Source organism: Coenobita brevimanus, chromosome 85, assembly GCF_032717465.1.
Source record: "Coenobita brevimanus isolate Jiangsu-jjx chromosome 85, ASM3271746v2, whole genome shotgun sequence".
Lineage (NCBI taxonomy): Eukaryota > Metazoa > Arthropoda > Malacostraca > Decapoda > Coenobitidae > Coenobita > Coenobita brevimanus.
The window spans coordinates 5,598,504-5,626,366 of NC_137038.1; the positions used below are offsets into that span (position 1 = coordinate 5,598,504).

The window sequence follows — 27,863 nt, forward strand, 5'->3', positions numbered from 1 at the left end:
CCTGAACGAAGGAGTTAACAGATTACTGAGTGGCCATCAGGAAAGTCTACTGTAGACGTCAAAATTAATCAATGTCATTCAATATACTTCAAACTCTACGCCATATTCTAGGTGGCATAGGCGACTTCGTCGCACCTACTTAGCAATCTAGTCTCCACAGTACACCTTAACATTCCTTGTATGTTATTTATACCACTTCAATATCTACAGGTTACACCGATAACATATAAGATGGGATACTAAGGTGTACTGTGCAGAACAAATCGCTACGAAAAAGCGCAAGGAAGCCTACAATGCCGAGAAATACCACGCACGGTGACTGGCTAAAAGAGGCTGTCAACTATCGCGCTCACTGTTTACGTCGCTTAGTTACAGAAAACGGAAGACAAAAGACAAAAACCTTCAACAGTTGAGGGGAGACTTACAGTGTAACCTTTTTTGAAACAGACAGACAGTTCTTGTACCTCGTCCGCGCCATCTGCCTGAAATATTTACGAAAATTTCAGCTACAGTCTTGAACACTCTCAACTTAAAGGAAACATGATGCTAAACATTCCTTAACCTCCTCAACCCAAGGACGTTATTATCATTTTAAGTTATATTTCTTGATAATTTTATTCAGTTTATGAAATTTGTACTGAAGGGGTTACTGAAAGAAATGATAACCCCTCCAGCTCGAAATATCTCCTAAGCTGAATAAAATCGTCTCGAAATAAAGACCCGTATTCTCGTCGGTCAAGGAAGCTCCCTAACACTTTTTCTTAAACGACTTATTTTGATCATTACACCTTACTATACTCCTATATCGCCATACTCTGCATAAATAACGTAAAGGACATTAAGCAGCCATATCCAAAAACAAATCGCTAAGGAAGAGGTGTTGGGGTGCTTCGTTTACCGACGAGAATAAATGATACTGTAAATATAAAACGTCACATGAATAAAGGGGTTAACATACTACACTACAGCACGTGATCAAACAGCGCTTGTGTAATAATGAAACAATGATAAATACAACGAAAAAAAAAAAAAAACAGCAATTCTTAACATCTACTACGTGAACATCAACATAAACAGCGTGGTGTTACTGGGATGTCGCTGGAGCCTTCGTGACACAGTATCCTCAGCGATTTATTTTGCACCTTATTATTTAGTACAGTGGTTCCCAATTTTTTGCATCTCAAGCCCATCTTATACGTTCTTTGTTTACGGTAAAATATATGTGTGTGTGTGTATATATATATATATATATATATATATATATATATATATATATATATAAAATGACACGAACCTGGCCAAATAAAATTCAGTTAATACACAGTTGGTTTTCATTTTACACTACTAAACATCTATGAATGAATGAAAACATGAAAAGTAGTAAAAAGGAAAAAAAGAAAACCCGGTACCCAAACAATAAGGTTCAAGGGTTTTCTTATGGAAGAAGGAACCAAACGCCAGAAGTCCTTAAATTGTTCCAAGAATATATATATATATATATATATATATATATATATATATATATATATATATATATATATATATATATATATATATAACCAAATTCACGGGGCACCAGCAGTCACCCTCCAGTCCAGTGACATTATTATTATTATTATTATTATTATTATTATTAGTCTTTGTTCCTCCTGACCATTTTATGAAATCTGGAAAACACCCATGCATTGAAAAGGTAATGAAGGGTACACCTAAAGTTTTATTCACGGTTCTTCCATACGATTTTATTTTATTTACGAAAACACACCTACAGTCAATAAAATAGATACCATACACGATAATATCAAGGTGCAATATGCAAAACAAATCGCTGAGGGGGAGGCGTCACGAAAGCTCCTTAAACAACGAAAACTCAAGTGCACTTTAAGACAGCAGGGTTAAATGTGTGTGTGTGTGTGTGTGTGTGTGTGTGTGTGTGTGTGTGTGAATAATGTAGGTAGGTTAAGTGGTGTTGTCAAGACAGGCCTCCACCTACCTCCAGCTCATTAACCTGTAGTAGTATATAGTCTTACCTCTCTCTCTCTCTCTCTCTCTCTCTCTCTCTCTCTCTCTCTCTCTCAGCATGTTTTAGTGCAGTGGAAATTTACTCTCTCATTTCTAAGTTACGTGATTACTCATGGATAAAGCTTACTATTCTCTCTCTCTCTCTCTCTCTCTCTCTCTCTCTCTCTCTCTCTCTCTCTCTCTAATTACACTAAGGGCCCGAGATCCACATTTACAAATTTTCTTAAGTTTTTGACGTTTATAAATTACTGCCCAATATTCCTCCGCCTTTCTCGACGTAATGAGAGGAAAGGAAGGACGGAAGGAACGAAGGAAGGAAGGATGGAATGAAGGAAATGAAGGGAAGGGAAGGGAAGGGATGGGAAGGGAGGGGAAGGGAAGGGAAGGGAAGGGAAGGAAGGAAGGGTGGATGGATGGAAGGAAGGGAAGGGAAGGAAGGAAGGGTGGATGGATGGAAGGAAGGGTAGGCTGGGAAGGAAGGAAGAATAGGGGAAGGAAATGAAGAGAAGAAACGATGGAGGAAGGAAAGGAAGAAACGGAAGAAGGAAGGAAAAAGAAAGAAAAGGAACAAGGAAAGAAGGAAGGAAATGACGGAAAGAAGGAAGGAAATGAAGGAAAGAAGGACAAGAGCACCAATCCTCACCATAAGGCGTTATTAATCACTCCCTATTTACAAACTCTGAATCCGATTTACATGAAAGACAGGATACATGGCAAATTCCTCGTTTCTGCATTCTTCTTTTTGTACTTCTTGCAGACACATGAAATACATCATGATAATTGCCTTATTATTATTATTGTTATTACTATTAGTAGTAGTAGCAGTAGTAGTAGTGGTGGTGGTGGTGGTGGTGGTAATAGTGGTACCAAGTAGCATTAGTGGTGGTGGTGGTGGTGTGGTGGTGATGGTGGTGACAGGAGTAGTAGAAGTGGTGGTGGTGGTGGTGGTGGTGGTGGTAGTAGTAGTAGTAGCCGCAGTAGTAGTAGTAGTAGTAGTAGCAGTAGTTGTAGTAGTAGTAGTGGTGGTGGTATTTATTTCATTACTTTTATTACTGTATTATTATTACTATCATCATTTCATTTTTTTATGTGAGAACAAGTCGGTAAGGGATAATCTCTCTCTCTCTCTCTCTCTCTCTCTCTCTCTCTCTCTCTCTCTCTCTCTCTCTCTCTCTCTCGTTTGCTTGTTAGCTTCCATCTCAACCTTCTACTCCATTCACTTTAACTAGGCGTAAAACTGACATCTCCCCATCTTAAATGCTAAACTCCCTCAAGATGTAGTACGAAGAAGTGCTATGGATTGGATGTAGAGCTAAGATGGTGCTGGTCACGAAGAAGTGCTATCAGCCTCAACATTAACCTGCCACTGGACTAGGCGAGATGGTCTTAAAAGGGACGGAAAATGTGGGCCAAGTTGAAGTGAATGGACTATAGCCGGCCCCAGTGTCTCACTCTCGGCTGAATGAAAACCGTTTGGAATGAAACACTAGACTTGTTCCTACCATGAGGGGGTCGACGGGGCTGTGAATTAGTAAGCTATTATACCGTCTTAAGGCCAAGTGCGTCATTTTTATCTTACTGTCGCTACTACAAGACATGAGAGAGAGAGAGAGAGAGAGAGAGAGAGAGAGAAACCCTAGCACCGACAGAGTTAACTACGCCTACATCTAACCCCTCCAGTTCAAAAACCACCTAAGCTAAATAAAATCGTCTGGATACCGAAAATAAACAAATAAACAAACAAATAAACAAAACGGAGGTATTTACGACGCTCCCACGGGTGCTGTAAGATGCGAGGAGAATGAGGACGAGGAAATGAGGTACGATGCTCGGGGAGATGGAGGAAAATAAACTCTCCTTCATCATTATTCTTTAGCTTTTTTATATATACACAGCTTAAACACTTCACTACACCCTCCTATAGCCTCACAATACACTATACTCGTTCACTACACCCTCCCACAGCATCACAGTACACTATACTCGTTCACTACACCTTCCTATAGCGTCACAATACACTATACTCGTTCACTACACCTTCCTATAGCATCACAGTACACTATACTCGTTCACTACACCTTCCTATAGCCTCACAGTACACTATACTCGTTCACTACACCTTCCTATAGCATCACAATACACTATACTCGTTCACTACACCTTCCTATAGCATCACAATACACTATACTCGTTCACTACACCTTCCTATTGCATCACAATACACTATACTCGTTCACTACACCTTCCTATAGCATCACAATACACTATACTCGTTCACTACACCATATTACACATCACAATACACTACACTCATTCACTTTACCTATGGGTATTACTGGCACCTCTTTATCTGAGTTACAACACGAGATTAACACTAGAATATGGTGCTAGTCACGAAGAAGTGCTGTGGGAAGGATGTAGCGTCTCAGTACTGTGTTATTCCGCCAATGGATAACGGGATATAGGCAACAAAACGAAAATCTAAGCCAAGGTAAAGTGAAAGGAGTATAGGAAGGGTAAGCGGCTAGTCTGCAACACCAACACAACCTTCTCACTAACCTCTAACACCTTCTAACATATCACTAACCTCTAACACTTTCTATCACTAACCCCTAACACCTTCTAACACATCACTAACCTCTAACACTTTCTATCACTAACCTCTAACACTTTCTATCACTAACCCCTAACACTTTCTATCACTAACCTCTAACACCTCTATCACTAACCTCTAACACCTTCTATCACTAACCTCTAACACCTTCTAACATATCACTAACCTCTAACACTTTGTCACTAACCCCTAACACCTTCTAACATATCACTAACCTCCAACACCTCTATCACTAACCTCTAACACTTTCTATCAATAACCTCTAACACCTCTATCACTAACCTCTAACACTTCTATCACTAACCTCCAACACCTGTATCACTAACCTCTAACACTCTATCACTAACCTCTAATACTTTCTAACACATCACTAACCTCTAACACTTTCTATCACAAGCCTCTAAAACCTAACATATCCCTGTCCATTAAAGTGTGGCTAAACTCAAACGCCACTTCTTGAAACAGACGGAAGGCAACAGGCTTCACTGGCAGATACTCAAGTTTTTATATATACCACATCTACCGTATCACTATAATTCTAACCCCACATTCTTAAGACACATCACAAAACATTTAAGAATCGACTTCTATATGCAAAACCCATTCTAAATTACGGGATTGCTACCATTCTCAACACCACATTCTTAAAACACGTGGACATGCATCTTGGAATCATGATAACCGCGACAATAATAATAATAATAATAAAAAGGTGAATCACAACCCAATACAGCCACACCACACCACAGCTCTGCACCACCACACAACACCACAGTATGTAACCAACCATCCATCCATCCAAATACTTCAAAGCGCAGTATATCAGGCTTGTTTCAGTTATTCTTCTTCATTTGACGGACGCGAAGTTGAATGTTTCTCCCGCAGGTCACAGCATCGCCACAAAATATATATATAAGGTCAGCAGAGTCCAATCACACCAACTAAACATTAACGCCACCACAGTACACCGCATTAACACCACCACAACACCATATACAGTTACCACAATATGCCTCCAGAAATTTAACCAGACAGTGGACCATAAACAAAATAAAAATGAGCACACACACCACACACACACACACACACACACACACACACACACACACACACACACACACACACAAATCCAGCACTGCACTCCTCTCTATAAAACTAATCCCCATGAAAAACAATGCACCACAAACAAAGCATATCACAGCACGCCAAAAAAAAAAAAAAGAAAAAAAAAAAGTTGAATATCAACGAAGCAAAAAAACAAAATAGTGTTTGTTTTTGTGAAAAGGATCCATGTTGTGCTGGAACTGTTTTATCCTTACAATGAACAAAAATTAATGTGTTTTATTTTGTATGTCTGTCTGTGTCGTGTGGGTGTTTGTGCAGAGAAGGAAATATGTGAGAGAGGGAGGGAAAGAGAGAGAGAGAGAGAGAGAGAGAGAGAGAGGGGGGGGGGGACAATGTGGGTTGCACTCCATTCATCTGAAACATTACGAATGTGTGGAACAATACACAATGCAGACTTACCTTAGAACTACCCATCAACACAAAACACCCACCACACTACTAATCCCACCACACCACACTCTCACACCCTACACCCCTAAACCACCACGCCAACACCACACCACTGCAAGCCTCGCCACACCACACACCATCACCAAAACTGCATATTAAAAAAAAACTTCACCCATTATACCAAACTCCGGCAAACCACACAGTAAGCAACCACTCGACAAGATTAGCCCAACCACACCACCGTATAAACCCACAAACCCTCACCTTCCTCCCAAGACACCCTACACCACCACCACCACCACCACCACCACCACAACAGTACCACACAACATGCAATACATCACACGCCAACTCAGCCACTTCATAACACTAATCCCACTGTACATCAAAGCTAGTTACTACACAGGAAATAAACACACACACACACACACACACACGAATCCAGCATTATCCTCCGCTATAACACAAAACCCACCAATGTACACATTCAAATCTACACCCGCCCACCAACCCACACCCACACCCACCCACAGCTCACTAACCATTGCGTGGGGATGTGCGATGGTGTTGTAATCGTGCGTGCGATGCGGGAATGCTTTGGGCCCCACAGGAACCACAGCCGCCCTCACTGTCACGTTGCCTGTCACGGGGGCGCCGGAGCTGTAGTTGGCAATGACAGTGCCCTCTAAGTAACTCGCAGCAGACGACAGGAAGGGCGGGATGCGCACTTCCACCTGCAGGAAATTAAGTTGGATTAGTTTAGATTACTGTTCGATTGCTAAGTGCTGGAGGATTAAAGACAGGTTAAGCTTGGTTGACGAGTTGGGTTAGGTTAGTATTGAACAGGCTAGATGTTGGAGGAATGAAGGCTTAGATTAGGTAAGAGTGAGTTAGGCTAGGTTAGACTAGGGTGTTAGGTTAGGTAAATGTGGGCTAAGTTAGGTTAGGTTAGGGTAAATTAGGATAGGTAAGGCTGAGTTAAGTTCGGTTACATTAGGTTAGGTTAGAATTGGTTGGTCAAATGGTCCAGGAATAAATACTTGGCGAGATGAACCGAACAGACAAGGTTCAAAATGAAGCCTGTGGGGTAATGGACAATTAGGGAGGTTAGGTTAGGTTTGGACTGAAGGATGATGTGGCATGAGAAGAACTGAAGCATTGGTACGAACTAGGCAGCTGAGACAAATGAAAGAATAACCAAAAGATTATCAATACGAGTGACATAATTTTCACATAAAACGCATCGCATCACTTTTTAATCAGGCTCATTAATACCAAATATTACATACAAATATCTGCATCAGTTTTAGTTTTAACCTCCAGTTCGGTGACGTGTTTTTCATTATATTCAGATTACGATATACATTTCGAACCGCAGAGCTTACATATAGCATTAATAAATCCTTTCTATATAACAGGCCTCGCCTATATTGAATAACATCGTATGGAAGCACCAAAAATTAAATGCGCCTTGGATTGAAGGGGTGGTGTAGTGTGGGCAGACGGAACTGATTAAGTTAATTGTAGGATGCACTATGAACACACACACACACACACACACACACATATATATATATATATATATATATATGTGTGTGTGTGTGTGTGTGTGTGTGTGTGTTCTGGTGAAGCATTGCTCTATAATAACAAGTAAATCACACTGACCTATTACGAGAGAGAGAGAGAGAGAGAGAGAGAGAGAGAGAGAGAGAGAGAGAGAGAGAGAGGAGGAGGGATTTAGATGAGCCACAGAGGACGAAAGAATGGAAGTGGGATGAAAATAAAGGTAAAAGGTTATGGGGGGAGGAGAGGAGAGGAGAGAGATTAGGTGAGGAGAGGAGGGGAGAGAGGTCGCGTGGAGGAACGAGAGGGGTGAGGAGGAGAGGACGAGAGGTTAGGACAGAACAAGAAAGGGGAGAAGAAGGAAGAGAAGGAACAGTGAGGAAAGTGGGACAGATTAGGAAGAGGGGGAGTTAAATTAGAAGAGGAGTGGAGAAGAGGTTAATGAGAGCAGAGGAGAGGAGAAGAGGTCAGGAAGGCAAAGGGGAGAGAAGAGAGAGGTGTCAAGAGAGACGGAGGAGAAAAGAAGACTTAAGACAAAACGGGTGATGAAAGAGTGCAAGGAAAAACTACAGAAGGCCGAATGAAGAAAGAAAATACATGATGAATACAAAGATACGAATAAAAGAAGGACGAAGAGTTAAAAGAAAAAATTAAGGATGAATAAAGGAACGAGAATGAAAGATGGATAGATAGACAGAAAGATAGATAGATGGATAGATAGACAGAGATAGAGTGAAAACTGATGAGGGATGGAGGAGACAGAGAGAATGGAGGGAAAATAACGATGGAAGAATCAGAAAAGAAAAATAAGGATGAGAGAGAGAGAGAGAGAGAGAGAGAGAGAGAGAGAGAGAGAGAGAGAGAGAGAGAATTTGATAATACTAAACTTGTACAGACTCTTGTTTACCTTATCTATGGGTCAACTCTCATGGTCGGGATAACTCTAGCATTTCACCTCAGCTTACACCATGCCTTCAGAGTCAGCTGGGAGTGAGTCATAGGAGCCTGGGAGTGTTAATACTGTCTCCAGTAACCCTCTCACGGTAGGGGCAGCTCTTGTATTCTGTTCCTCCTTGTTAAAGGCACATGCAAGCCGAGCGCTAAAATACAAATACATGTGTCCTCCTACCATAAATAGATACATACATTTATCTATCTATCTGCCTATCTACCTATCTACTTTTTACATCCATACATTTAGTTATCTATTTATCTATCTATCTTTCTACCGACCTGTCTATTTTTTATTTTTTTGACGAATAATGAAAAGCTTAACAAAAAATCTGAAAAATACTGTTGCGCTCCAAACATCGCAATACTGGCTTTCAAAAAATAATCATGCACAGTTTCTTTGTTTTTCGTAATGAAGGGGATCCACGTGTAAGTCTCTCTCTCTCTCTCTCTCTCTCTCTCTCTCTCTCTCTTGGGTATTTTAGAGACTATTAGGGTACTCAAATTTTTTATACGTGCGTGCAAAAGCTGTGATAATGAGCAGATGGGGAAATGCTGGCGCTGTTTTACGTGTGTGTGTGTGTGTGTGTGTGTGTGAGAGAGAGAGAGAGAGAGAGAGATTAGTTAAGACGTAAAAACAGTAATTGAGGGATCTTGGTTGTGTAAAGGAAGAGGAAGTGCTACTGCCTCCTTCATTCTTCCTTCACTCTTCATTCATTCTTTTATTCCCTCTTCAGTTCTCATTCTTCTTTCCTGTATAATCTGTTACCTCTTCTTTCACACTCTCTTCACTCTTCATTCATTCTTCTTTCATACTCTCTACACTCCTCATTCATTCTTCTTTCATTCTCTTCAATCTTCATTCATACTTCTTTCAATCTCTTCACTCTTCATTCATTCTTCTTTCACTCTCTTCACTCTTCATTCACACTTCTGTCACTCTCTTCACTCTTCATTCATTCTTCTTTCACTCTCTTCACTTTTCATTCATGCTTCTTTCACTCTCTTCACTCTTCATTCATTCTTCTTTCATACTCTCTTCATTCATCCTTCTTTCACTCTCTTCACTCTTCATTCACTCTTCTTTCACTCTCTTCTCTTCATTCATCCTTCTTTCACTCTCTTCTCTTCATTCATTCTTCTTTCACTCTTTTCACTCTTCTTTCATACTCTCTTCACTTTTCATTCATTCTTCTTTCACACTCTCTTCACTCTTCATTCACTCTTCTTTCACTCTTCATTCATTCTTCTTTCACTCTTTTCACTCTTCATTCATTCTTCTTTCATTCTCTTCAATCTTTATTCATTCTTCTTTCACTCTCTTCAATCTTCATTCATTCTCTTCAATCTTCATTCATTCTTCTTTCACTCTCTTCAATCTTCATTCATTCTTCTTTCATACTCTCTTCACTCTTCATTCATACTCTCTTCACTCTTCATTCATACTCTTCACTCTTCATTCATTCTTCTTACACTCTCTTCACTCTTCATTCATACTCTTCACTCTTCATTCATTCTTCTTTCACTCTCTTCACTCTTCATTCATACTCTCTTCACTCTTTAATCTTTTCCTTTCTCTTCTCCCTTAGTTCCGACTCTCCCTCCCCTCACTTCATTTTTCTTTCCTCTTCTCCTCCACTACTCTTTATCTCTCCTCCTATTCTCTCCTGCCCCCTCCCCTCCTCTCTCTCCTTTTCTCCTTCCGGTCTGCCCCCCTTCCCTAAATCATTCATCCTATTTTTTGTACCCCCATCCCCCCCCCTCCATTCTCTCTCTCTCTCTCTCTCTGCCTGCTTTCCTGCCTTAAGCTGCTTTCTCTCTGCCTACTTTTATATGTCTACCTGCCTACCTAACAGCCTTCCTGTCTATCTGCCTTCACTTGTCTGTCTGTCCCTGTCTGCCCATATATGCCTGCCACACTGCCTCCCTTTACCTGTGGCCTGCCTGTTCCCTGCCTTCAAAGGCCAGTTTCCCTGCCTTAATATGCCTGCCTAACTGCATATCTAACCACCAAACCAAAACCACCTGCCTATGCTTCATGCCTGCCTACTCACCTGCCTGTCCCCCCTATGCTTACGAATATGTGCCTGCCTCTCTGTTTCTACCCAACCTCCTGCCTGCCTGCCTCTCCTACCCCCTGCCTACCTGTGCCTACCAACATGTTCTGCCTACCTCTGTCTGCCTGTCTGTGCCTACCCAACTTCCTGCCTGCCTGCCTCTCCAACCTCCTGCCTGTCTCCCTGCCTACCCAACCTCCTGCTTCTCTCTCTGCCTGCCTGCCTCCCTGCCTACCCAACCTCCTGCTTCTCTCTCTGCCTGCCTGCCTCTCCAACCTCCTGCCATACTGTGTCTGCCGGTCTGTGCCTACCTAATCTCCTGACACTTTCCCTGCCTGTCTGCCTCTCCAACCTCCTGCCTGTCTTCCTGCCTTCACTCGCCTGCCTGCCTGTGCCTGCATGCCTGGGCGGGTAAGCCAGGCGAGGCAGGAGGGGTGATAATTAAGATACACGAGAGGCCATTACACACACACACACACACACACACACACACACACACATTTTTACATACCACACATGGGTCATACGAGGAGGAGGAGGAGGAGGAGGGGGGGAGGAGGAGGAGGAGGAGGAAACAGAAGAAAGATGCAGAGGGAGGAAGGAGAGACAAGGTGGAAGAAATATAAAACGATAAACATAAAAGAAATGAAATAACAAAAAAGAAAAGGAAGAAAGGGATTTTACAGAATGAAAGGATAAGAAAGAAAGAGAAAGAAGGAAAGGAAAGAAAAGAAGGGAAAGGAAAGGAATGACAGGGAAAGCAAATGAAGATGACAGAAAAGAAACGAAAGGAAAGGAAGAACAAAGAAAAAGAGAGAAATGGAAGGAAAGGAAGAACAGATAAAAGGAAAGGACGAGAAAGGAAACGAACAAAGGGAAGGGAAACGACGAAGACTCAGAGGAACACAAAAGGAATAATATAGACGATGCGAAAGACGGGATAACAGCGAGGGAGGAGAGAAGGGGAGAGATAAAAGAAAGAAGATGCAAATGGGAATGAAAGAGAAGCAACAGGAGAGGAGTTGAGGAAGACGACAGAAGGGAGAGAGGAAAGTAGAAGAGAGGTGAGATGGACGAGGAGAAAACGAGAGGGGAAAATAAGGAATAAGGAGTGAAGGAAAAGCAGTGAAAGCAAGAAAAGGGAGAGGGAAGACAACGGCTTAAGGTGAAGGAAAGGAAAAGGATAGGGGCAGGAGGAAAAGAGTGGAAGAAAGGAGGTGAGAAGGAAGGGAACAGGAGAAGAGAAAGAGGACAGCAGATTAGAAGAGGGTAAGAGGAATCAAGAGAAAAGGAAGGGGAGAGGGCAGGAGAATATATAAAAAGAGAGAGGAAGAGGAAGAATCGTGAGAGAGGAAAGAGGAGAGGGGAGGAGGAGGAATAAAGAAACAAGGATTACACGGTGATCATAACGCCATGGAGGAGGAGGAGGAGGAGCCTTGGCAAGTGAGAAACAAAAAAAAAAGTCAAGATGGAAGGAAGGAAGAGAGAACAAAGATGGGAAGATGAAGAAAACAGACATTTGTGCGTGAGTCAATGTCCAGCCAATGTCCCAATGACCCACACTTGTTATACAGGGACCCATTACGACCCACACTTATTATACAGCTTTGGAAGACTCTGACTACTAAGATCAGTTTAATAAAATTTCTAGTTGTCAGCCTGAATCAAATACCCAACTTATATTAATCTTATTCTTGCTACTTTCAAACCCTTTTATTGACCTCAGGGGAGACTTTATTAAACGAAGGGGTTAGATACAGCCCTAGTTAATTCTTTACTAATAAAAAAAATATATATATTGGTAAAAAAAAAAAAAAATCGTCTGGAGGTATTGATTAAAATGAGAAATGCGTCATCGGACTGAAGGGGTTGAGGTAGGTATTCTAGTCACGCATATACTCTGTTAACTTTAACTTGGCGTAAATTTTCCGTCTCCCCAACAATGAGCTATAAGAGATTAACACCAGGATACAGTGCTAGTCACGAAGAAGTGCAGTAGAAAGGATGCCCAGCCGTAGTGTTGACACCGAGCTACGGGAAACAGGCTGCAAAAAGACGAAGATCTGTGACAAGTTATGGTGAAAGAACAACAGTGTGCAGTTATTTGTAATACACGCGGCGCTGGTGTGCTCTGATGATTGTGTTTGAAGAATTTTTACGACTGTGGAAAATATTGTCTAGTGTTGTCTGTTTTGTTATCACCCACACCAACACACCCACACACACCAACACCCACACTCTCGCTCCACCACCACCACCACCACCATCAGCCTGCTAACCGATGCGGAATATATATGTAAAGTTTTGTGGCGGGTTGGATTCTTGTTTACCTCTCTTGCCTCCCGTCCAATAACAGAAAAAGTTGCCAAAGTTTATGACATTTTGAGAACGTATTATGAGTCTCAATAGGGGTTTCCTTGTTCCTTTCTCTTGGCGATTTATTTTGGGCTCTTTGTCAGTGTATATCATTACACGCTGGCATTCTTCTGTTATCTATCTATCTATCTCTCTATTGCCAGACGCCTTAATTTTTTTTAAATATAGAAATATGTTGCATCACATACAACAGGGTACCAGGGTGTATTGTGCAAAGTAAATCGCTCAGGAGAAAGCATTAGAAAATCTGCAAATACCATTTATAATGCGACTCTGTGGCCTGAACTCACTCTCTCTCTCTCTCTCTCTCTCTCTCTCACACACACACACACTTCCTCGTTACGTTAGGTTAGATTATTCGCTTAGTACGATAAGGTTAGGAAAGGATGTTAGGTTACGTTAGACAATTATTTCTAATCAGAATACCTTAGCTTGGGTTACTAGTTACGTAAGACTACAATTAGAAAGGTTTGGTCTAGTTAGTGTGGATTTGGCTTAGTTATGCTTAGTTAGGTTATCTTTGTTGAAATCTGCTAAAAACAAGATAGCTTAGGTGTGGTTTGGGTAGATTTTGTTTGGCTGGACTATGCAAGATTAATTCAGTTTGTCAGTTTGCGTCCTGTTAATTGAGGATAGCCTGTTGGGTCGGGTAAGGCTAGAATGACCTACTTTATTTCCTTCAGTGTTGACCTTTTTGACCTCATAATTGAACTACTTTATTTCCCTCAGATTTGACCTTTTTGACCTTATAATTGAGTTACTTTATTTCCTTGAGTTTTGACCTTTTTGACCTTACTGAGCTACTTTATTTACTTGAGTTTTGACCTTTTTGACCAGATAATTGAGCTACTTTGTTTCCTTGAGTTTTGACCTTTTTTGACCTGATAATTGAGCTACTTTATTTCCTTAAGTGTTGACCTTTCTGACCTGATGGTTGAGCTACTTTATTTTCTTGAGTTTTGACCTTTTTGACCTGATAATTGAGCTACTTTATTTCCTTGGGTTTTGACCTTTTTAAACTGATAATGGTAGTCACAGGAGTATACTGACAGCCTACGAGATATGTAAAAATCCTTCAATACGAGTATGAAATGTTTGTTCTTGCTGGATAAACACACAGACTTGTAAACACTAACAGCCAGTGACAACCTAGGATGAGGTAAGACTTAACCCCATCAATACAGTGACGGACTTTTTCCTATTCTTGTTACAGATAGACACAGCGATTGATAAATAACATGAACAGATACCTTCACACACACACACACACACACACACACACACACACACACACACACACACACACACACACACACACAGACGGACTGATAAATATAAACTGGCATACACAGACAGATAAAACACAGCTAAACAGAAATACAAAGACAGACGGACAGATAGACAGAAAATGACAGACGGACAGACAGACCTTTACCCTCTGCATCTTCCATCTGACAGCGAGGTCCGTAGCAAATGATATTCACTCACTCACTCATCAAAACGATCTCTGGCTGGCTACTCACATTCACTGTTGCTTTAATAAAACTTTTCAACCAAATAATCAATGAATGGAGATCCCAGTACCAAATAATAAACAAAAACCTATTAACAAAATTATTCCAAACATGAACGCCACATCAGCAGCTCCAAACACACCAAAACATTACATCTGTGTGTTTTATCCCCCCCCCCCCACGAGCTGGTGTAAATGCCTGAGTTTGGAATGACGTTAATCCGGTCCATCTGGTCATCAAAAGCGCTCACAACAATGCCAACAACAATAAACAATCACATTTTTTACCCAAGGCGCGAAATACTGGAAACCAAAATAATCTAGCCAATCAGCACTAAGTGGCATCACGCACCGCCAGCCAATCACGTCACTTCCCGCCAACTTCATTATATCACACATTTCCGGACTTATAAACTGAATTCCCGGGTGCTCACGAGGCTGTCCATAACCTTTCCCTTTTCTTTTTGTTTTCTCCAGGGTTTCAGTAAAATGCGATAAGGAATAATAATAAAAATAATAATAATGATGATAAACGCAGATGTGCATTTTTTTCTTGTGCATTGAGAAAACATGGAAACCGCATCCCATATCCTGCGCCATGTATGCCTATGTCTTTGAAATCCATGTACTCACAGTCTCCTGTTTCTGATCATTTTTTAGTTGGGAAAGGGGAGGGGGGGGGGCTGGCCCTCCCAACAATCACTGGGAGATCATGCTCCTTAAAATCGCATTACGGATGACAGTCTATTGTACATATACTTCGACAGCAGAGCCACAGCTTCCCCCCCTTTCAGTATTTCTCAGAACGTTAAATCTGGCGAGGGGAGGGCGAGCTAGCCCCCCTAAAAATCATGGTTGGAAAATTGTATATAGTGGAAGACCTTCGGAATAACGAAACGAACTCCTCTGGGAAGTTTTATTAAAAACTTTTTCTATTTTCTGACAGTTTTTATTATTGGGAGGGGGATGGCCTCCTTGAGAACCATCAGGGGGATCCCGCTCCCTAAGTACAGCATTACAGATGAGGGTCCATTGTACAGATTGTACTAAGATGTCAAAGTCATAACTGCCCTCCTCTCAGAATTTTTGACTTTTTTGGGGGGAGGGGGGTGGTGACGAGGCTGACCCTCCCTAAAAATAACTGAAAAACTTTATATAGTGGTGTACAATATCAAGGAACCAGCCAACTCACCGAAGTTTCGTTGAAATTCATGTACTGTATTCACCTTCCCTTTTTTCTGATAGTTTTCATTTCTATGAGGGGGGCTGAACCCCCACGAATCATTGAGCGGGGGGAAGGGAGGGTTACACTCTCCAAATATCGCATTACGGATGAAAGTTCACTGTAAAACATGTATTAAGATAATAATGCAGTGTCCGACCTCCTTTCATCATTTCTGAGATGTCTCTACTTGGTGAGGGGGATAACCCTCTATAAATCATGGGGGCAAAATTGTATATAGTAGAAAACCTTCCCAGTAACCTGCCGAACCCATCTGGGGTTTCATTCAAATCCATTACATAGCCTTGGAGGAGTTAACACACACACACACACACACACACACACACACACACACACACACACACACAGCCTGAGTCTATCACAACGGTAAGCTATAAGGGGCGTTGCCGAAAATGATAAAATCCTGCTTCGCAGAATCGATAATAATAATAATAATAATAATAAGGTAGTAGTAGTAGTAGTAATAGTAGTAGTAATCATCATCATCATCATCATAACAGGTGGAAAAGTGAATACAGGCGCATAAAACTAAATAAGCGGGTTGGAGGAGAGCCAATCGAGTGAGAACAGGCGAATATGAAAAATAATAATTAAAAAAAACCACCACAAGGCGATCCATTTTTTTTTTTTTTTTTAATGCGGTTCGTGAAAAGTGCGATGAGGAACTGAGACGAAAATGATCAAGTGAAAGCTGATGTAAAATGCAAAAAAATAAAATAAAATAAAAACATGGTCAGTCTCCCTCTCCTTTCCTCCCTCCCTCCCTCCCTCCCTCCCTCCCTCCCTCTCTCTCTCTCTCTCTCTCTCTCTCTCTCTCTCTCTCTCTCTCTCTCTCTCTCAGGGGGCTCCATCTGACCAAGTCCCTATTGGAAGTGGATCCGGAGATTTCGCAACAATTATTCCTTGGCGATTTATTTTCCACATTACACTTCAACACCCTGAATGGTATTAACTTAAACTGAAACGACCCCATTCATAAACAACAGATTATTAAAACGTAAAAGACAAGAATAAATCGCTAGAGAAAAGGTGTTACGGAATGAGTAGAAAAAAAAAAATAAGATTCATTCTCTGTTGCTCACATGACTTTTTTGTGAAGTGTGAAGAGGAATACAGAATGAGAAAGAGAGAGAGATGGAAATGAGGGAGGGAGCAGGAGGCATTAGGGAGGAAAAATGGTGTCAGGAGGGAGGAAGGGAGGGAGACAGACGAAAGTGTGTGTGTGTGTGTGTGTGTGTGTGTGTGTGTGTGTGTGTGTGTGTGTGTGTGTGTGTGTGTGTGTGTGTGTGTGTGAGAGAGAGAGAGAGAGAGAGGGTAATGACGAGGTGCTTTGTATTGGATGAGCTGCTATCTCATTACAGCAGATGGAGGGAGCTACGTAATTCCCACTGTGTCCCTCCCCTCCTTCTCTCTCCCTCCAACTACTCTTCTCCTCCCTCCCTCCCTCTCCGTCTCTCCCTTTCTATCTCATTTCCCTCCTAACTTTCTCCCTCCCCATTTCAGTCTCTCCCACCCCTTCTCGCTCCACTCTCTCTCTCCCTCTCCTCTTACATTTCTTTCTCCCCCCTCCCGTCTCTTCCCACATTCCCTCTTCTCTCCCTTTTTCCTCTGTTTCCCTCCCCGCCTCTGTGCTCCCCTGCATCTTTTCTTCTACTTTTTCCTCCCTTCTATCTATCTATTCTCTCTCTCTCTCCTTCACTCTTACCTTCTCCCTCCCTCCCACACTCTATTTCTCCCTCCCCTCCTCTCCCCTTTTCCTCCCGGTACTCTCTCTCCCTATGCTCTCTTTATTTAAATTCATTTCCCTTTCCTCCCTCTCTCTCAGTACTAATTCAGTGCTAACCCTCCTCCCTCTCTCCTCCTCTGTATTCCATTATTCCTCCTCCCTCCCTCCCTCTTTTCCCCACCTGCCTCCTCTCTCCCTCCCTCCCCTCTTTCCTCTCGTCTGCCTTACTTACTTTCCTCCCTCCCTCTCTCACTTTCCTTCACGTTTTCTCCCGCCTCGTTGTGTTTATACCTCGTGTTATTCTATCCGATGATTTTTTACTTATTTCCATATTCCTCCACGCTTTTCTCTCTGTCTCTAGTTTCTCACTCACTCTCAAACATGAAAAGGAAAGTAAACAGTGGCGGTCGTTCCCATACAGACGCTAAAATCACAAACACAAGAAAACATAAAGGATACGACGAATTCAACGGGGCAACAGAAATACCCAAGTTGGCCCTCCAAATACCTATAAAAGTACAGTTTTCTCTAAATCCCGGGACTGCCCTCCTTCCCAGTCAATAATTCCCAGTTAAAGCTATTGAACTGTGGAAGCTCGAACGATATTTCAGCCTCGGAATAGCAATTTACCCTTTTTATTAAGCACTAAATCCGAAACTGCTAATGGGAAGGGCAGTTTGTTGGTTACTGATAAATGATGCTTAATTTTTATGCCCTAATTCACCCGTTTTCTGTAATCATAATAAGCAATAACTATTCTCTCCAATCCTTACCATTTTCTTTTTTTCCCCGACGTACACAGCGCCTACCCCCACTACTCTCTCTCTCTCACATACACACACACACACACTTTTTCCCTGATTTCTTTTCCCCTTCTTTCCTTTCTCACACTCTTTCTCTCTTTCTGGTGGCACAATGAAATATGCTAATGCTTTTATGCAAAACTATCACGAGCCTCACAACTATAAACTTGAGAGAGAGAGAGAGAGAGAGAGAGTTGTGACAGGCATGTTGGAATATCTACATTCACTAAAGCCACCTCTCTCTCTCTCTCTCTCTCGTTAATGACCCCTATAATCCGCAGCTGCACGCCCTACCTAATCAGTGGGATGGAGGGTCGGATTTTGGTAGGATGGATGCTGTTTAATTGGTTTGGATCCAATGTGTTATGAGACACTGGTTATTCCTGTGTTTTTACTACTGATGTTATGTATGAGAGAGAGAGAGAGAGAGAGAGAGAGAGAGAGAGAGATTACGAGTGACCTATAAACTCGTGTTGCCTGAATGATGAGTGAATAAATGTGTACGGTTCATTTGTCTCTCGCTGTTCATCATGGTTGGAATAAATCATTTTAAAAAGCGATTTTTTTAAAATTTAAATCGGATTCTTTTATATCATTTTTGTCCAACCCTGTTTGTGTCTTTGGGAATTGTCAAAAGTACCATACTGGGTCTTTTTTCCTGCCACTTGCTGCAACGCGTCCATCATGTATGATTATATATCACTGTTCAAATAAACAAACAGACGTACATAATAATAATATGAATGAGAATGGGAGTAAGGCAGTGCACCACAGGCAGCACTTCTTGGTATAGGGCAGGTTACTCACACTGTCAGATACTGAAGAAAGTTGCCAAATTGTCTTTTATATTTTGTCAAATTAGGATCATAATCAATTGACTGAATCATGTTACTGTGCATTCCAGGAAAAGCTTAGTTCATAAGTTAACACTGAGTATTATCAGATATATTGTTATCAAAGAGCCTTCTTTCCTCTGTTTTTTTAATACTTGCCTTGTAACACAAGGCAATCACTGGTGCCTGACTTCATCAAAATCAGTACAGGAAGAGTACAGGCCAAGCAGACTTGATGCATCTGTACAATACACATCCATCACATTCTGTCTTCTTCATTTTTACTGTGTTTATATTAAAAAATCAATTTTGATTTAAATCATGATTTTTTCACTCTGATTTTAATCGATTTAAATCACATGATTTAAATAATTTGATTTAAATCATAACAACCCTGCTGTTCATTGATTAGAAATAGTCCCTCTCACTGTCCTATCATTTAGTCTCATTCCAACCACACAATCAAAGGTCATCAACTTTCACGCAACAGTGGCACGGTTCCGTCAGATGGAAAAAGACTACACTTAAAGAACTACAGCCTTTGACTCACCTGACAACGAGGCAGTTCATAATACCTGGCGCAGACGAGGTGTTGGGTCGTGTATGTTTGGTGATTATTGAGGGTGAGATGTGCTGAGTGAATGGTCCAGCTGTCCATCCATCATCCAATCCTCTCTCTCTCTCTCTACTGTGACAAGTAAAAGAACACACCAAACACACAGTAGTTCCATCGCCTACCTGATACCGTGGTTGTTCATAGTGCTCGACGGTGAAGAGGTGCTGAGTGAAGGTGTGTGCTGACTCCACCCTCAGCAGCCACGCACCGTAGTCAGGATCCTCACTCAGACTCAGCTCCACCGTGATTGGGCCCTCTCGACACTGTAGGGGGGGGGGGGGAGTGAGTATTATAGGGTCATCAATTTTAGCATATGCAACTGTCATCAATCATCATCAATATTGTCCTCACTGCTATTATTATTACAATCATCATCAATCTTTCTTTCACCATTACCACTACCACCACCACCATCACCACTATTATTATTATCATTATCATCAATATTGTCCTCACTATTATTATTATTACAATCATCATCAATCTTTCTTTCACCATTACCACTACCACCATCATTATTTATCACCATCATCATCACTACTAATCTAACCATCATCATCAATCTTTTCAACACCATTACCACCACCACCATCACTGTTATTATTATTATTATTATTATTACCATCAACATCATCAATATTGCTACCACCACCATCATTACCATTACCACCATCAACATCCTCATCATCATCATCTTTCTTGTCATCACCATCATCATCATCAACAAAAAAGATGATACGTAGGGTGGGGGGGGGAGAATTCGTAACCCCATCAGCCCGAGAACAGATAAGAAATGAAAATCGTAATGCGGTAATCACAGTAAATAAAAACACCTCAGATTAAAGGGATGAGAGACTAACGTGGAGAGGGAGAGATGGAAGAGGAAAATAATACTGGCAAGGCAAAAGAAAAATGGAGAGAGGTAAAGGGAGGGAGAGAGGAGGTAAAGAGAGAGAAAGGAAAAAGGAGAGGGATGAGTGGGAGTGAAGTGGTGAGGGAGGGGGAAAGACGAGAATGAGAGAGAGAGAGAGAGAGAGAGGGGGGGGAGGGAATAGGGGACAGAGAATGAGGGGGAAATGAAGAGAGATGGGGAGAGGGAGAGGGAAAGTGAGAGGGAGAGAGGGGGTAACAAAAGGGAGAAGGGTGAACTCATATTTCCTTATATCTGTAACACACTCAGTATAGTGACCTCAACCTGTATTTTATTTTTGCTTGGTAGTAGTAGTAGTAGTAGTAGTAGCAGTGGACGTGAACCTGGTGGATCAGGCCTACTCTGTCCCTCTTCCGCATTCTACAATCCTCATTTCGGGGGACAGGCAGGGAATATGCAGGTAAAGAGAGTCCCAGGTAATGCATAACCCTTTAATCCTACGACCTGTTTTGCTGGTTCATTCTGGCAACCTTGTGACGAGAATAAAATCGTCTGGTGGTGGCAAAAATAACAGGAAAATAGAACTAGAAACCTCTCGACAGCCATACCTCCGGCAACGCCAATAAATTTAACGATTTACTGCTGTCATTCCTCTTGCCTATCAGACTGTTTTTACTCTCTCTCACACTCACTCAATTCTACGGTTTTAGTCTACCTTTTTACACAATCTCAAAGACAGCATACCGCCGCCAACGCCAATAAAACTTACGAATTATTCCTCCATCCAGATCCGAATCCATCTCAAGATCTAGCCAAGTCTACCTTAGCTCACTGTCCACCTATCCACCACATTTCATTGAAGTACGGCAACAAGCTTTTAAAATATCTTGTACGCAAACAGACCAACAGACAGGCACGGATGAATACATAACCTCCGCGCAACTACGTTAATGGAGGTAAAAAATCATCGGATGGAGGGGTTAATGATGGCTGCATGTAACCCCTCCAACTCCCACAGTTCATCCTAAGGGGAACAAAACCGTCGGGAGAAAGCAAGAATAATCGTAATAGTAACTGCAACCCCAGCTTCATCTAAATGTACACCCAGCTAAAGCTTCCCTTCTCATGCAGTCCACCGTCTTCCTTTCTGGGGCTAGGGAGGGAGTAAAGGGACGTTTGTATAACCAGGCAGTGGAGCCGCCCAGTTACAGCGGTGCTACATGAAGGCGTCCCTGTGCAGCACCACGGCAAGAATAAAATACAGATTACGTCAATGTGTTAGGAGGGATAACAGACGAAAATACACACAGAATGAAGCCTACTGGGAGCAAGAGAAACGAGGGGAGGAGAAGAGAGAAGAAAAGAGGAAAGAGGAGTGAGCAGAAGAGAGAGGAAAAGAGGAGAGCGTGAAAGAAGAAGAAAGGAGGGAGGAGAGGGGAAAGGAAGAGAAGAATTAGAAATGATGAAAGAAGGAAAGAAAGAAACACGAAAGAGAAATGAAGGGGAGAGGAAGAAAGATACAGAAAGGAGTGAAAAGCGTGGAGAAGAATGGAAAAAGAGAAAAGATGAAAGGAAAGAAACAGGAAAGAGAGAGAGGAGGAAAAGAGAGAGAGAGAGATAAAGTAGGTTAGGTATTGATTTTGACCTGGGAAATAGGAAGAAAGGGAGGGATAAAGACAAGGATGGTGGCAGGGTACGAGAGAGAGAGAGAGAGAGAGAGAGAGAGAGAGAGAGAGAGAGAGAGAGAGAGAGAGAGAGAGAGAGAGAGAGAGTAGGAGAAAGCGAGGTGATAAAAAAGTGTGGACACAGAGAGTGACTGAAGAAACTGTTCCTGGAAGAGAGAAAGAGAGAATGATATGTAAAGCCAGACTTATGGGCCCCACTCAGCACTGGGCAAGATCTGGGATGTTAGCCTAGAAGTGTTATGGCTGGTTGTGTGGTCATGATAAGGATCTCTCTTTTTCTCTCTCTCTCTCTCTCTCTCTCTCTCTCTTCTCACACACACACACACACACACACACAAATTTAAAAGGTTTATCAAAATAATAAAACACGATGGGACATTACAAGCCTGACTGATTCACGTAACAACAATTATGCAAGAACACAGAAAGAAAGGAGGAGGAGAAGAGAGAAGTAGAGGGGAGGGAAGGAAGATGAAAAGAAGAGGGGAAGAATGGCGAATAAACAGAGAGAGGGGAGGAGGGGGGAGAAGAGGGAAAGGTGAGGGAGAGAAATGACTGGTATTCAAATCTTACTCTTACCAGCATCATACATCCCTGTGCCTCACCTGACGGGACATCCACCTGGCGACCAACACCCCTTGTGGGTTGAGTGCAAATATATCCACAGGCTCCTGGGTGAGGCGGGTTCCAGCGTCCAACACCAGCACTCTCACTCGCACTGGAAAGAGGGGTTTAAAGAAGTGAATTTACCCTAAGGTAGCGTCCCTACCAAGTGCTTGCTGGTGCGGGAGGGGCGTAGTGTCAATGAGAAATAAGTTTACCTTCACGCCGCTTCCGTACCAAATGTTTGCTGGTGCGGGAGGTGTGTAATGTACTCTAAGTTCGCGTCCTCACCAAAAACTTGCTGGTGAGGGAGACAGCAGGCGAGAACTTTTATTGGTTGCAGTGATACAGAACTCCCAGCCGCACCAGCAAGCGGTTGATGTGGACGCGACCTAACCTGAGAAAAAATACTAATCCCTTTCAGCTCAGTTGATGGCCAGTTATTGACAGACAGGAGAGGCTGATCTGAAAAGTAACCAAGGAGATTTTTTTCCTGCCTCACAGTTAAGGGTCATCGAATTTAAAGTAATCACGACTTGGAATTCAAGTTGTGGCAGTGGTTCAGTTCCTTTGGGTGAAAACAAGTCGACTATAGTTGTACAAGGCAACGAAACACTTAAATTCGTCTATTGGAGCACAACTCGAACAACAGATTAACACTAGAATATGGTGCTAGTAACAAAGAAGTGCTAAGGAAAGGTTGCAGAGCTGTAGTATTGTCACTTTATGCCACTGAGCTACGTGGAACATGCTGGGAGAGGATGAAAACCTCGGAGAAAGAATCATAGTACTCTCATCCACACTTGAGAGGGGGACGGGGAGGGGAGGAGGAGGGGAAAAGAGGTCTGTTTCTCGAAGCATAGTGACGTGGTGTTCAGAGGAAGGAAATTTACCCACATTTGGAAAAGTCGTATACTGTCTTTCCACTCCAAAGTTTTCCACATCTCGTAGTTTCCGGTTCGTCCACCTTGATTTAGAGATTTTCGTCCCTTTCCGGCTTATTTTTCGTATTTCAGTGGCAGAATACGACGGTCCCACGATTCTACATCCTTCCCATGGCACTTCTTCGTGACTAGCGCCCTATCTACTTTCTAACAGCTCAACATTCAAGACGCACAGATGGCAATTTTGGGCCAAGTTAAAGCAGATGGAGCAGAGTAGCAAAGGACAAGAGAATTACCCTTAACATTACATTACACACACACACACACACACACACACACACACACACACACACACACCATACAACTATACCACTCTTCTGTTTCACTTACTATTTCTAGACCAAACCTCTTCTTTACTTACTAACCATCCTATAAAAAAAAAAGGGGGGGGAGGGGGTAGTGAGGGGAGGTTAAAAGAGAAGAAAGAGGGAGGGAGGGGTAGCAGGGAGGGGATGTGAAGGAAGAGGGAAGGAGGGAGGGGGATGTGAGGGAAGGAGGGAAGGGTGGGAGGGAATATGAGAAATGCGATGGAGGATGCGAGGAAACGCAAGTCTCGAGGAAAGAGAGGAATATCAATGAGGAAGGAATGAGGGATGGAGAGGAGGTTGGAAAGGAGGGAGGGGTGAAAGGGGGGAGGAAGGGAGGGATGAAAGGGAGGGAGGAAGGGAGGGAGGAGGTAAGAAAGAGGAAATGCCGTGGGAAGTAATGAGGCCCAGAGGAAATGAAGGAGAACCAGGAAGAAAGGAGGGAATGAGGGAGGAAAGGAGGGACGAAGGTAAGGGAGGGAGGGATAGAGAGGGGGAGAGGAGGGAAAGGGGAAGGGAGAGAAAGAATATACTGATAACAATAAAACAGTGTTGCTATACAGTATTTATTCTAACCTGACAAAGATCCCAAATTCCTTTCAGCTCAAGTGTAGGCCAGGTGTAGTCAGACTGGGAAGGCTGATCTGACTAGTAACCAAGGAGACTCATCCCTACCTCATAACTAAGATTCATCGGTCCAGTTCCTTCAGATGAAAACAAGTCGGCTATAATTGCACTCCTTCCACTCAATGACTTTAATTTATTTATTTATTTTTTTTTAATCAGACAACCACCAGACGATTTTACTCACCTTAAGAACGACCTCCTGACGTAAAGGGGTTAGTGAAAAAATATATCTAACCCCTCCTGTTCGAAAAACCCTCCTGAAACTACATAAAATCGTCTGGAGATAGCACAAAGACGTCCTCGCAGTGAAGGGGTTAGTGATGAAACACTCTGGTCAATATTCAACCTCTCATACGTATTCATAACCTCACACTAACATCTATAACCTCACACATCCCTTCACATCTTCTATAACCCCTCGCAATTCCACAACACGACACTCAACCCTTTATACTCCCACTCAACCCCACAGCAAGACACACAACCCCAAAGCATAATTCCTTGCCTTATACAACTCTGACTCCACACCACTCCTCACAACCCAACACCAAAACTCACAATCCACTGGGAACAACTAACATTTACTTCTTCATAACCTCACACTACACTTCATAACCTCGAGAGAAAACTTAAAACCCCAAACAGGACTTCACAACCCCACACAACTCTTCACAACCTCAATTCAACACTTACAAACAGGCATGTACATTTACAACCCTACTCAACCCCTCAAAATCCCATAAAAATACATACAAATCCAAAAACAGACACAACCTCACAACCTCATAGCGATTCACAGCCAATACAGGTACAAATAAAACCTCAGAACACCCACAGCAACATCCACAACCCCATACAGAGTCAAAAACAACCTCTCACAACCTCACAGTAATTCACAACCCTACACAGATACAAATAAACCCACTGAAATATACACAACACAATAGAGACACAACCTCTCAACCTCACAGCCATTCACAACTCTACACAGGTACACATACAACCTCTCCCGACCCCGCACAACCCCCACGCAACCTCCAGCGGCCCCTCAACCTCCTGGAATAGTCACATAATATTCCTGTGGCCGCCATTCAATTATTATGTGATGGAGTCGGTCCGCGCTTTGGACTGAAGTTTGGGGTAAGTTAAGTCACACACACACACACACACACACACACACACACACACACACACACACACACACACCACGAACATAAGCATATACCTTCATACATATACAGTAGCCTACACACAAAATACACACAACACACACACACACACACACACACACACACATACACTCCAACACACACAAACATATAAATACAACCACACATCTGCCTAGCTAGAGACGAAAAGAGCAAGAGGCAGAGATTTCTTTACATGGGATAACAACCTCACATAACCTCTAACAATTCCACAACACCCAACAACCCCCCAATAAGTCACAATCTTTCACAAAACCCACTCACAACCCAATATGCACACACAACCTTTCACAACACCCACGGGATATTCACCTTATAAACATACAACTTCACAAAATCACAACACCCAGACAACCCCAAACCAAAGCTCACAACCCTATAGCTACAACCCCTCAGAACTATGCAGCAAAATACACAACTACAACATCTCATAACCCCACGGCAAGATCCATCACGTTATGCAGACACATCAAAAAACCACAAAAATACCACAACCAAATACAACCTCACAATCACACAGCAATTCACAACCCCACAACAAAACCCACTACCCTATACAAATACAACCTCTCACAACCCCACAGGAACATCCACACAACTTCTTACAACCCCAAACACAATTCAAACCGCTTACCACAACACTTACAACTTTATGAAAAACACAACACACATTCTCTCACTACCTCTCAGCCCCCCACAACCTCACAACCCCAAAGAAACCTCACACACGTATACAGACACAACCTCTCAGCACTACAACCTTCGACATATCCAACACACACAACCAAACACAAATACAACCTTTCACAACCTTCCAAAACCTCTCACAACCCCACAGCAAAAATCACACACCCCTACAAATACAACCTCTTCCTCTCCTCCACAACCTTAACACACACAATCTTAAACAAACACAACTTCACAACCCCAAAGAAAAATAACCTCACAGATACAGCCTCTCACAACTCCTCGCAACCTCTCACAAATCCCCACAACCCCTCACAACCTCTCACAACCCCTCACACAACCTGTCGGGGGCGGTGAAGGTGGGTGAGGCAGAGGAAGCAGCGGCATAATATTCCTGGTGGGCGTCCATTCAATTATTATGTGATGGAGTCCAGCCCACCTCACCATGCACACAGTTTGCCTTCATCACACACACACACACACACACACACATGTAAACGCTCTCTCTCTCTCTCTCTCACACACACACCCTCATACACATGTAAACGCTCTCTCTCTCTCTCTCACACACACACACACATACACACACACACGGGGGACAAGTAACAAGAGGTCTAAAATCGCATCTCCTCCTCGAGCACTGATCACCAACTCTGCTTCTACACGATGAAACTCTCTCTCTCTCTCTCTCTCTCTCTCTCTCTCTCTCTCTCTCCTCTCTCTCATCATTAATCACAGCTCCCAACACAAATGAAATCTAGCCTCTCTCTCTCTCTCTCTATAGACCGTCTCCAGCTCTGTCTGCCCTCCCCCCCATCCCATCTATCTCTGATCTCGTTGCATGTAGAAAAAAGTGGACTCAAACTACCCCTTCTGATCACTTACCACCACTTTTATTCCAGTCAAACAACCCTCCCCTCCCTCTCTCTCTCTCTATCTGTCTATCTACTAGCTTTATCTATCTATCTTAGCTCTGTCGCCTTGCTTGTGGAGTGTCGTGGTCTTTGGGCTGTACGTCAAATCAGGTCTCTCTCTCAATCCCTAACCCTCTCTTTCTCCACCTAAATGCAGTATCTCGCTCTCTATCTATCACCCTGCTTA

General features: G+C 42.6%; 1 protein-coding gene across 1 annotated transcript in view; it reads right to left on the reverse strand.

The window, feature by feature from the left end:
• The window catches only part of LOC145410407 (CD109 antigen-like), a 108,468-nt gene that overhangs the window by 40,678 nt on the left and 39,927 nt on the right, over nucleotides 1–27,863 (reverse strand). Inside the window, exons 4-7 of the mRNA XM_080280560.1 lie at nucleotides 22,994–23,106; nucleotides 19,955–20,095; nucleotides 6,690–6,885; nucleotides 426–478 (exon numbers count right to left, since the gene is read on the reverse strand). Of these exons, the coding sequence (XP_080136686.1) occupies nucleotides 426–478; nucleotides 6,690–6,885; nucleotides 19,955–20,095; nucleotides 22,994–23,106 (503 nt within the window). The remainder of the gene's footprint in view (nucleotides 1–425; nucleotides 479–6,689; nucleotides 6,886–19,954; nucleotides 20,096–22,993; nucleotides 23,107–27,863) is intronic.